The 12376-nt window shown below is 38.2% G+C and overlaps 2 protein-coding genes across 2 annotated transcripts in view; one reads left to right on the forward strand and one right to left on the reverse strand.

Moving 5' to 3' along the window:
* LOC124643954 (protein slit) overlaps positions 1-12376 on the reverse strand; it is a 137316-nt gene that overhangs the window by 67939 nt on the left and 57001 nt on the right. The window lies entirely within an intron of this gene.
* LOC124643959 lies at positions 7155-9063 on the forward strand. Its single transcript, XM_047183090.1, has 2 exons — positions 7155-7254; positions 8190-9063. The coding sequence occupies exon 2, from the start codon at positions 8393-8395 to the stop codon at positions 9020-9022; it is 630 nt and encodes a 209-aa protein (XP_047039046.1). The 5' UTR covers positions 7155-7254; positions 8190-8392; the 3' UTR covers positions 9023-9063.

Raw genomic sequence — 12376 nt, forward strand, 5'->3', positions numbered from 1 at the left:
GTTTACTTTCAACTTCTGATCGCAAATACACTGTTCACGATTACGAACAGTCTCAGTAAGACCTGAGCCAAGTCTAAAAAAACACCTTTTATATAAAACTACGTTTGATGTCATTTAATCACAAAGACAGAATTGTTCTCTGTTGCAAATCTTATCCACCTATATCCTATCCTAATCCAGAATGCATTGCAGGTGTGCATTGCACAAAAACCAATGGTATCCTATTCGAGAAGTCAAAAGACTTGACCTGCTAACGTCAGCTTCTGCGCTAAGCAAGTGTTCTTAATAGTACCATCAGAATTACATTCATCGTTGAATGAGGTGATTAAATTTTCAGAAACCACAATAACAGTAGGAGCCAAAGCGTATGATCGCTTCATAGAGCTCTGATTGGCCCCAGGTGACCAAGTCAGGTCTGATTTGTTTGTTCATCAGATCTTTGACAGTGTTTCGGTGGATACTTACTGTCGTCCTGTTTACGTGTGACACAAAATATGGTATATAAACGTCCTCCGCAATAGCGAAATTTTCCCGGTGTGCGGTAGTGACGCACAGTATACAACACTTATGTTTCTTTTGATTTGCTGGCTCCACCAAGAAATGGCAAATTGCGAGCGTACATTTTGAAAATCTTGGCAAAACTGCAGGTTTCAAGTACGAACACATGAAGTGGACTCGCACAGATACGTACATTTTGCCTATTCGTGAACTAATGCAAACATTTCGGTGGAGTCCCGGCTTAGGCCACCACATTAGGCGTGCGTGAGTAGCGCGGGCGCCGCGCGTGCGTCGCGAGCGCGTTGCGTGAGCGTCGCGTTTTGCTGCCCTGCGGCATTTGCAGCGCGCCTCGCGCCGCGCGCACGCGCCGCTCTCCTTGACGTTTAACTGCTAAGGCGTTTAGCGGGCGGCGGGGATAGCGGGTGAAGGGGTAAGAACGCAACTCGAGCGCCGCGTGCTCGCCGCGAGCGCGTCGCTTGCACTCTTCACACATGCCGCAGGGCAGCAAAACGCGACGTTCACGCAGCGCGCTCGCGACGCCCGCGCTACTCACACGCCCGAGGATCACGCACGCCTAATGTGGGGTCAGCCTTACCATAGTGAGTAAGTGCACAGAAAATCCCCGTCATACAAGTGTTTCTCCCCAGTAGTGAAACTATCCTACCCTATGCGCCTGCTGATGATGATGACTCATTTTATCATCCATCCAGCTATTCCCCAACTATGTTGGTGTTGGCTTCCAGTCACCGAATCTGTTTGAGTACCAATATTTTGCTTGGAGCGACTACCTATCTACCTATCTTCAATCCAGTCAACTACACAAGACGATATCCATGGTAAGACTGACAGACTTTCTGGCTTCTGATTAGTCGCAGCAGCTGCAGAAAATGTACAAATGACAGCTTTGTCAGACTCAAAGCATATAGACATAGATTATAGCTGTTTCCTGTGAAAATTACTTACGCACCATACGTAATAATTTTCCAAATTGGCTGAACAACGTCACAAACTTTACTTCTTTTTTTTAGATAAATGGTCACATCCACAACACAACCTTGATCAATGAATCTATGCGACTGCTAAGTGCTAATCCTAATTATACTGTCACGTGAAAGAACGCACCTACGGGATAAGTAGTAATTTGACTATTCTATATTGCCCACGCAGACGAAGATGCGGGCAACAGCTAGTTATTAATAAAGAAAACAATGCGCGTTTTATATTCCAAGCTTCAAGTTTAATTTAATAAATATATTATTTTAATGATTTTTGATTACTGTCATCATGCCTATTTCAGGTTATATCTTTAAAGGTGAAGAGTGTGTGTTATATTATGCGTCAGTTCAATCGCGACGTGTCAGGAACGCATTCTCTGAATGGCCGAACTATAATCTTAGGAACTACTGGTCCAATATGTAAAATTATTTCAGTGTAAGATAGCCCATTTATTGAGGAAGACTATCGGATATTTTTATCCCGATGACCGGAGTGATTCTCACGCGGATGATAACTCTAACAGAAGCTAGTAAAAATATTTTTATAAAAAAATCACTGACTAATCCATAAGCAAAGGATAGGATAGGGTATTACTAAGACTTCGCTGCCCGTCTGTCACCCATGAACCGGATTTTTATTAACGGGAGAAACAAATCTATATATTATTGGACACTTCAATACTCACAAATGCAAAACCATTAGAATTCTAAGCACTTTACGTTTTAACAACTTTTAAAAGGTTCAAACTATTGAATATAATAATCATTCACACTACAAGAGTGAAGACAAAGGAACAATTTGTACAAGTATAGGGGATTCGATTCACGGCTCGTGAAGTGTGAAACTACTGGTACTTTTTAGTTCCTATTGTATTTCAGTTGGTACTTTTTGAAAAGGGGTGAGAATTAACCCTTTTAAGATTTCCCATTAATAGTTCTACTAGTTATTTTAACCATCATCTCCCGAGCCTTTTCCCAACTATGTTGGGGTCGGCTTTCAGTCTAACCGGATGCGGCTGAGTACCAGTGCTTTACAAGGAGCGACTGACTATCTGAGCTCCTCAACCAAGTTACCCGGGCAACCCCTTTGTTAGACGGGTGTCAGACTTATTGCCTTCTGACTACCCGTAACGACTGCCACAGATGTTCAATGACAGCCGGGACCTAAAGTTTAACGTGCCATCCGAAACACAGTTATTGGTGTCTAAGATATATAATATTAGAATGTGATGTACTAAATGTTTTTTTACTATTACTCTGCTTACCCCTTAAAGCTTAAAAGCGTGATACATATAATAGTAAATATGCTTTTGATACAGTTTAATGAGGGCTCCTCGTGCAAGTCGTAATGATAAAAATGTTCCGTTCTTGAGATGTTGCGAGTTAGGGCTGGCACACGCGAAAGTTATTTGTTCTATGTAGGTACTAAATTGGTATTTATTTTATTGGTATTTATATTGGTATTAGTCGTGGTGGCCTAGTGGGCAAAGAACCAACCCGTCGAGTAAAAGGGGGGGGGGGTTCGATTCCAGGTCAGGCAAGTACCAATGCAACTTTTCTAAGTTTGTATGTACTTTCTAAGTATATCTTAGACACCACTGACTGTGTTTCGGATGGCACGTTAAACTGTAGGTCCCGGCTGTCATTGAACATCCTTGGCAGTCGTTATGGGTAGTCAGAAGCCAGTAAGTCTGACACCAGTCTAATCAAGGGGTATCGGGTTGCCCGGGTAACTGGGTTGAGGAGGTCAGATAGGCAGTCGCTTCTTGTAAAGCACTGGTACTCAGCTGAATCCGGTTAGACTGGAAGCCGACCCCAACATACATAGTTTGGGAAAAGGCTCGGAGGATGATGGATGAGGTACTAAATTGGTATTTATTTAAATATTCATATTCGACTTAAAATTTTGGATATCGATACTTGTTTTCAGACAAAAATTGTAATCACTTCTGCTTTGAAAACAGTGTCCATAAAGTTTCTTGTCGCTTCTCCATAAGAACCACCTAGCTTGGTGTTTCATTAGAACTTGTAATAGGTCTATAAGAAATTCCTTTTTTTTACATACCATATTTTCGAGCCCGTAAAATTTCTGTTTTACCTATTTTAGTTTTAAGTATTTATTATCTTGCTATAGCGCCGCCAATAATACCTACATCTTCTATGAAAACAACTGTCTTTCTTTTCTTTCAAGATTCATGACATACAGAATGGTGACAAACGAACAATTTCTTAGCAATAGGGTCCCGTTTTACCCTTCAGGTTCAGAACCCTTAAAGCACAGTCCTGTTACAGCCTTTTTATCGTCCCACTGCTGGGCTGCGGCCTCCTCTCACACGGAGAAGGATTGAGTATTAATCACCACGCTAGTTCAATGCGGGTTGGTGATACGCACAGTCCTACCTCATTTAAAATCTCTAGGTACCTATATTTTTGTGATGTGGCAGTACTCTTGAAATAATGAAATCTCCCAATTTCACTGTGAGTAAATATCATTTTCTAAGTGGCAACCCTATAAGTCAGTGCACTTAATATTATCATTGCTCGCTCTAATGGAGGCTCGCCGTAATGCACATGGGAGTTAAAATTATACTACTGCTGACCTCTGGCTTTGCTTGCCTTTGTGTGTGTACGTATGTGCAGTTGTATGCCAAATACGATAGAAGATTCACAAACTGGGCTGCGGGATTGTTCGCGCGAGTTACCGCGGCGCTGGTATACAAAGGGCTTCAGAAGGAATATGATGGGTTTTAGTCAGTAAGAGTCTCCCTCACGCTGCACACACAGCGGGAGGTGTCATTTGATGATTTTTAATCAGAAATCAGAAGATTCATCTATACTAATATTATAAAGGCTTCGAAACTACTGAACAGATTTGGAAAATTATTTCAGAAGAAGCTACACTATCCCCGTGTAACTTAGGCTATATTTTATCCGGTAAGTGGAGTGACGATTTAAGACTTAAAATTCCAGGTTTTCTGGAGATGTTCAATTTTCCTTCATCTTTGTCCCAGTCTTTGGAGTCCAAGATACTTTTAAAGGACCTATATTGGAATTGCACCCGCACACACATACAAGAGACGTATAAACTACTAAATAAGCTTCCACGACTTTTCAATTCACCAAAAACTACTTTAACTAACTTTTAAAATTAAAATTAGAAAGCTTTAAATCTTACAATCAAAGTTGTTGACCCAAACAATTAAAAACATTGGCATTGCATCTTCATATACCCAAATCAATTATTGCAGAATACCTTTGTATCGATTATTTCCGGCTGCCTGGAACGTCTGAGTAATCGAGTGATCAACCTCGTTGAAGATAATCGACGAACGATTATTCGGTTAAAAATAATCGGCTGGTCAATACTGGTCATGGGTTATTAGTGAAAGGAATTTTTACTTCTATACTAATATGATAAAGAGAAAAGATTTTTTGTCTATTTGTACCCTAATGATTCTGGATCTACTGAACTTGGAAAGCTACGCTCTTCCCGAGTAAAATATGCTATATTTTTCCTGCGTCCGTAGTTCCCACGGGACGCGGCTGAAATCGCGGTAAAACGGCTAGTTAGTCATATGCTGCCGAGCCTTTTCCCAACTATGTTGGGGTCGGCTTCCAGTCTAACCAGATGCAGCTGAGTACCAGTGCTTTGCAAACAGCGACTGTCCTATCTGACCCCTTCAATACAGTTACCCGGGCAACCCGATGCCTTTTGGCAAGACTGATAATCAGACCTTCTGACTACCCGTAGCGACTGCCAAAGATGTTCAAATGCCAGCCGGGACCTACCAATTTATTGCACCTTCCGAAACATGGAGGAACTCGTAATGACAAAGGCATAAAAGTAGGTAAAGTGTGTATCGGATTGAATACTGGGTTCCGTACAAATGATTAGGAATCTTATTAAGGCAGTTTATGTCAGCAATATATTTTACACTTCAACGGGGCTCATACCTACTATACCAATCTAAGTCCACTGACAAGGAATGATAAGGCAGCATACCCACTGTATATAACAAAGACTAGCCGTCTTACCACAAAAACTTTTAAACGTCAGTTTAACACTTGTCTACAAAAATGTCAGATTATGACTGACGTTGAAATAAGGTCCATTTTGCAGCCAAACTTTTTTTAGACAAGTGTTTGATACGTGTTTAAGTTTTTGTAGTAAGACCATAAGTGTTTTTCCACGGTTTTATCCGCGTTTCGAAGAACTTGTTCCCGTAGCCGGGCAAAATATAGCCTATGTGTTACTCGGGAAGAGTTTAACTTCCTAACAGTGAGATAATTTTTCAAATCAGTTCAGTGGTTTTAGAGCTTACAGTACAAACAATCAAAATATATTTATTGGGATAAGTAGGCAGTCGCTCCTTGTGGCAAACTGGTACTCAGCTGCACCCGGTTAGACTGCAAGCCGACCCCAACATAGTTGGGGAAAGGCTCGGGAGATGATGATGATGATATTTTTACAATCCCAATCCCCAAAAAATAGCCTTGTCTATATTTAATATGAACCTCGCCTATTATTTGTATGACTCACAGTTAGCAAATAGGTAGGAATTGTAGTTAACTATTTTAACTACCAATTGATTTATTACTGACTGTTCTAACTAGCAGACATTTTGATCGATAGATTCGTGATTAAGCTATGTTACCGCGGTCATTATGTGGATGGAATTCATTATATTTAATACTAGCTTTATCGCAGGGCTTCAACCCTTTTATTTTTATTTTTTTTTTGGGTGGGATGTAGCAAGCCTTCTCGTAGAGCGCCACCTATGCTCGGGCCCTCCCCGTGAGCAGCGGCATACGCGTATGACGTGAAACCGATTGGTACACCACGATGACAAGTCAGAGAACCCTTTTACCGGGAAAACAACTTTCTGAACCTGATTAATCGGTTCTGTAGTGTCGGAACTTTTATAACATTAGTATAGATAGACTTATGCACTGGCTGTTTCGTGCGGTTTCACTTATTTTCCGGGATAACTAGCTCTTGTAACGGGACTGAATGACACATATTTTTGAAACTACTGGCCTCATGTTCTTATTAATTTGTTATAAAGCGCTTAACTCAGGAACCACCAGTCGGATTTGAAAAAGGATTTCTGCATTTGATAGCCCCTTTCTCGATTTATATTACAGGCACAGATTACTCATTAGTTATTACTATAGGCCCCAAAATATCAAACAATATCAAGAAAACCAACCGCTAGTTAGCATTCGAAACGTACCCTACCTATAACCGCAATTGAAATATAATTAAACATGAACCCTATTTATTACATAACTTTTATTAATAAACGAAAACCTTGAATTTAACAAAGTCCAAACCGACTTTAAGGGCTCATACGCACTATGCGGGTAGCCGCATTGCGGCTAGCCGTCCGGCTGACCGCAAGCACAATTATGTACGTAATATTCATTTCTATGCGCACTGCGATGCGGCTACCCGCAGACCGCTCCGGTCGCTCGGAGGGCTGCGGCCCGAGTGACGGCCAGCCGGACGGTTGCTATACGCACTGTGCGGTTCAGTCTGCGGCTGCCCGCCATTGAGTGAGTACGTGGTACGCACGTGGTACGTCTGGTAAAATGGAATTCGATACCGAAAAATTTATCATCGAAATCCAGAGTCGGCCAGCAATTTGGAACACCAAATAACCAGAGTATTCTGATAGAATATTAAAACAAAGAGCATGGGAAGAGTTAGTGCATATTTATCACGGTACGGAATTGACAAAGGAGGAAAAACAAAAACTAGGTAATTATCAAAATAGGTATTTTATTTAAATGTAATTATCCTGCCATTCTACTCTCCCTTCATGCATAAAATATTCTGCAAATGATTCTCGATATCCGAAAGCAGTTCTATTGTTTCTTCGCACGTTATCTCGAGTAATAGTTTCAGTTAGTGGATTACTTAATGAGTCTCTAAAAGAATATCCGTCTCTGTCTCTTACAAAGTTGTGTAAAATGCAAGCAGACTTAATAATATCACTAACTAAATCGATGTGAACATTAATTGGTCTGTGAAAAATGCGCCACTTATTCGCAAGTATGCCAAAAGTACATTCAATGTAACGTCTAGCCACACAAAGTCTATAATTGAATGTTCTTTTTGTAATATTTAAATTATTTCTCGGATAAGGGCGCATCATGCACGTACTTAAAGCAAATGCCTCGTCTCCTACAAAAACGAAGGGGAAACAAGTTGCATTGTTTCCTGAAATAGGTGCTGGTTCAGGAATGTTCAAGCGGTTCTCTTGAATTTTTTTATAAAAGTTTGAGTTTTGAAATATTGCTGAGTCACCGAATCTTCCATATGCTCCAACATCAATCATCACAAATTTGTAGTTGCTGTCACAAATTGCTAGCAATACCAAAGAAAAATATCCTTTATAATTGAAGCACATTGATCCACTATTGTTAGGTGCTATAATTCTAATATGTTTTCCGTCACAAGCACCTATACAGTTCGGAAAATGTGCTCTAGTAGAGAAACCATTTGCAATTTGAAGCCACATATCTTTGGTTGGTTGTGGTAGGCATATATTTTTTAAGCAAAACCATATAGCTGCACATACTTCTCGAACTATTTCGGCGATAGTACTAATTCCAATCTTAAACATATAATGCAATTCTGCGAATGAACAGCCTGACGCCAAATATCTGAAACAATGTTTTTTTTTTTTTTAGGTTTGAGTATTCAAAAAAAATGGAGAAATATTCGCGACTGTTTTGTGAAGGCCCATAAAGCGAAAGAGACTAAGAGCGGATCAGCGGCAAAAAAAAAGACTTCATATGTTTTCTACGATAGTTTGTTATTTTTAAAAGATACTGTAACTGTCAATAGCACAACGGGGAATGTAACTACAGAAAATGAAGATGGTAACACAGCTATGCAAAATGAAGAAACACTTCCATCAAATACTTCATGGGCACCAAAGAGAAACAAGAAAAATAATAGTGATGATCTTATCGGTAGAGAGTTAGTCGGGGCCTTAAATAGAAATTTAGAAAGAAAGAGTGTTGAAGATGACGCGGATCGCCTCTTTTTCTTGTCTCTAGTAAAGGAATTTAAAAAAATTCCAGAACATATGCAATTGCAAAGTAAATTAGATATTTTAAAGGTAATTAAAGATGCGCAGATTTTCAATTATTCGAATATTGATTATCCAAGGCCTAATTCTTACCGGGGTTATCAAATGTCACATTATTCTGGTAATAGTCCCTATTCTCACCGTACAAACTTCTCGGAGGTTGGACGAGGTAATACCCATCATGGATATCAAACGGCACAGTTTTCAGGAAGTAATGTTTACACGCAGCCTGTGCAGTCTTCGGAGTTTGGACGAGACACGTCTCAAGAAATTGTGAGGAATCCGACGAATGCACAATCGCCAATTTCCGAAAAATCTCAGGAGAGTGATTATAGGAATCCGACGAATGCTCAATCGCCAATTTCCGAAAATTCTCAGGAGAGTGATTATCTGGAACTTTTTAATTCCATCACTGACGATGATGCTTGAAATGTGTACCTACATTATTTTAATAAAAATTGAATTATAAATATTTATTTTACTTACCGTAGCACTATTATTAACTTTACATCCGGTTTAATACTATTGCGAAATTGTGTCAATAATTCTTCAAACGTTTTTATGCTCATTCTAGTAAATCCGAAAAACTTATCTTCATATTTTTTTACTTCTTCGAAAAATATTGCAAAATGGTTGCTCTCATCTCGTGTTTGCAAATAAGGATGCACCCAGTACTTCTTTTTTTGTTTTTTCTTCTTTACGTAACGTGTGTAAATTTACTACATTTACACACATTACGTGCAACTTTTTCCACGTCCATCTTTGAAATGGATCGACATGATCGCAAATCGCAACGGTTCTTCAACCGCACGTTGCGGTTGCGAATGCGGCTGCCCGTGATCCGGCTGGCCGCATTCGCAACCGCATCCTGCGGTCAGCCGCGCGGCTAGCCGTAATGCGGCTACCCGCATAGTGCGTATGAACCCTAAGAAGTCATAAATCATGTTTTTTTTCTCACTTCTTAATTAAGAAAGGCTGAATAGCTACCAGAGTCGGTTTATAAAAAAAAAACTTGACAATTGAAACGTCAAAACTCTATTGTCAAAGTTTGACACCTCGTAGAATGGTATTGTGAAGTGTTTTTTTTTTTCAATGTATTTTGGCGGGTTCTGTATTTTGTTTGTAGTAGTTCACGCCTTTTTAAAAAGGTTATGAGTATTTTAAAGTATTTTAGTGTCGATCAAGGGTATTTAATTTTTTTAGAAATAATAATTTGGCCATGATCAATTTAAGTTCTTTATAAGTTATGTTTAAATTCGATTATTAATAAAAATAAGGTGCTTTTTAGCTTTGGTTCTCATATGTTTTTATTTTTAATGAAAAAAAAAACAAAAAGTATTTTTTTTTATCGTTTTGTTACTAAATTATAACTTAAGTTAACAAATTTTGGCTAATAAGTATACTGTAACTGATAAGAGATTTATCCAAAATAAGATTGATACGAAACAAGGTCAAGATAAAAACAGGGTCAAAAATAATTTAACCCCAATTACGCAAATTGAAAAAACCAACCCTAACTTGTTAAATTTTACACGAAATTTAATTTATCTTGACAGCCTTATAATTACACAAGTATAATTTCGGTCCAAAAGGGTTCTCTTAGAGCATTTATTATAACAATTGGAACCGCCATGAGTGTAAGGGGGACAAACCAAGGAGAACAAATTGACTAGCGGTGATGTCATAACGCAAAATCTCCTAAGAAAGCAGCGCGACAACATGCGGGTGCGAGGGGGACGAAAAACGTTACTAACCCTTACAGGCCTTCTATGGAACCCGCCCATTATTTTCAAAATAAAATCACCAATCAATCAAGACTCATCTTTGAAAAATTGGTTTTAAAAAATAGAACAATAGTGCAAAGTACACTTCCTACAAAAGTCAGACAGTCCTACAGAAAATCGGTTCGATTATCTGTCCTGCAAAAAAAATCACGTGAGAGGGGAGCCCTCTTGAGATATTGCATCTAAAACACAAAAGAAAATGTTATAATCTTTTTCATATAAATGATTGTTTTTTTTTTAAGTTTCTTTCGCAAGGAATGTACTTACATATTTTGATTTATATAATTGATTCTTGAAGTCGTGTAAATAATTTCGTCTCCAGTTTACAAGTTGCTCTAAGGTCCTCCTTAAGCGGAACCCTAAACTCAGCGGGTAGCCGTCAAACGTGACATTTTAATTAAATTCCTAGGCTTTTTCTTGTCTGTCTGTCTGTTTGTGTGTTTGTTCGTTACAATGCGGACAAAACCAGGTGAAAGCTACTGTGTCTATTCTTGTTTTAAATTGGCAAAGAGGTTTGACGCTTTAAGTATAATGGTGTACCTGTGGGTTTGCTGTAGTTTTGTTGTGTTGGTACAATGCTGTATTTTATATGCGGATTTCACCCTACTTCGTGTTTTGAGGAAAAAAGTAATTTTTTGAATGAAGATTTTAAAGTAGTTTGTGCAAAAAGAATGCATGTTGATAATAGGCATGATGACAGTAATCAAAAATCATTAAAATAATATATTTATTAAATTAAACTTGAAGCTTGAAATATAAAACGCGCATTGTTTTCTTTATTAATAATGTGATTAATGTGTATTTTTATAAAATAAAATTACGAAATAAGGCAATCCGCCATGATATCTTGAACACCAATCAGAGCTCGTGACGTCATCTCTCAAAACAACTCGCGCGAAAGCGCGCGAACGTCACATTTCGTTATTGTGAACTTCCACTACGATCTTTGTTTTTAATTAATTAATTGTTCATAACACAAGTTATGGAGCCCGGATTTATCAAGGCAAACAGCGCTAATTTGCCTAGAATTGAAATCATAATGCTGGGAGAGTTTTATCAAATAAAGATTTTTGTTCAGCTGAATTTAGAAATGTTAAAACTTCCATGTAAGTATACTAGTTTAATTAAAAAAACTTCCATGTAAGTGTATTAGTTTAATTAAAAAAACTTCTATGTTAGAATATTAGTTTAATTAAAAACAATTTTAGTTATAAATAATTCCTTAAAATTACTTTTGACAATGTATTTGTTATCAGGTGTAAATGTTAATGAAATCTATTATCATGGTTCTACCCTTTATTTATAAATTGATTTTTCTTTTAGGTCCTCCAGGCCATCCTATGGTGATGACGCTGTGAGTTAGGTACCTACGTACAGCTGAAACGCAAAAAATAAAACAAAAAAATAAAGTTGTACCCTGGGCAATATTGCTTTTGAATCTCGCCTTGCAAGTTTAAGCCACTTGTTTCGTATTTTTTTATTGTGAGGAACGTACACAAATAACTTATCAGGAGTTGTTTTGGATGTGTTCTTACACTGGGGGACCCCACAACACCTATGCACTTTCGAATTCATATTTAATAACACTAAAAACTTAATTATTGCACGAGCGTTGTTTACTTGCGTCTTGTAATTTCAGTCGTGACGTCACAAGTGACGACATGACACTGACAAGCGTTTTCGCGCCGGATTCAAAGTGGACAGAGAAAAATGCAATTATTTGATAAAAAAACTTCGCATTTTCTTAAAATTAATAATTTTTCATATAAAATAGACGTATACCTACATCATACAAAGGAATTTAAAAATTTGTCATCATGCCTATTGTGATTTTAATTAAATGTTCTTTTTTATATATAATTACTTGTATTTTTTTTTTCAAAAGTCGTGGTGGCCTAGTGGGCAAAGAACCAACCTCTCGAGTAAGAGGGCGCGGGTTCGATTCCAGGTCAGGCAAGTACCAATGCAACTTTTCTAAGTTTGTATGTACTTTCTAAGT

Source organism: Helicoverpa zea, chromosome 29 (assembly GCF_022581195.2).
Source record: "Helicoverpa zea isolate HzStark_Cry1AcR chromosome 29, ilHelZeax1.1, whole genome shotgun sequence".
Taxonomy (NCBI): Eukaryota; Metazoa; Arthropoda; class Insecta; order Lepidoptera; family Noctuidae; genus Helicoverpa; species Helicoverpa zea.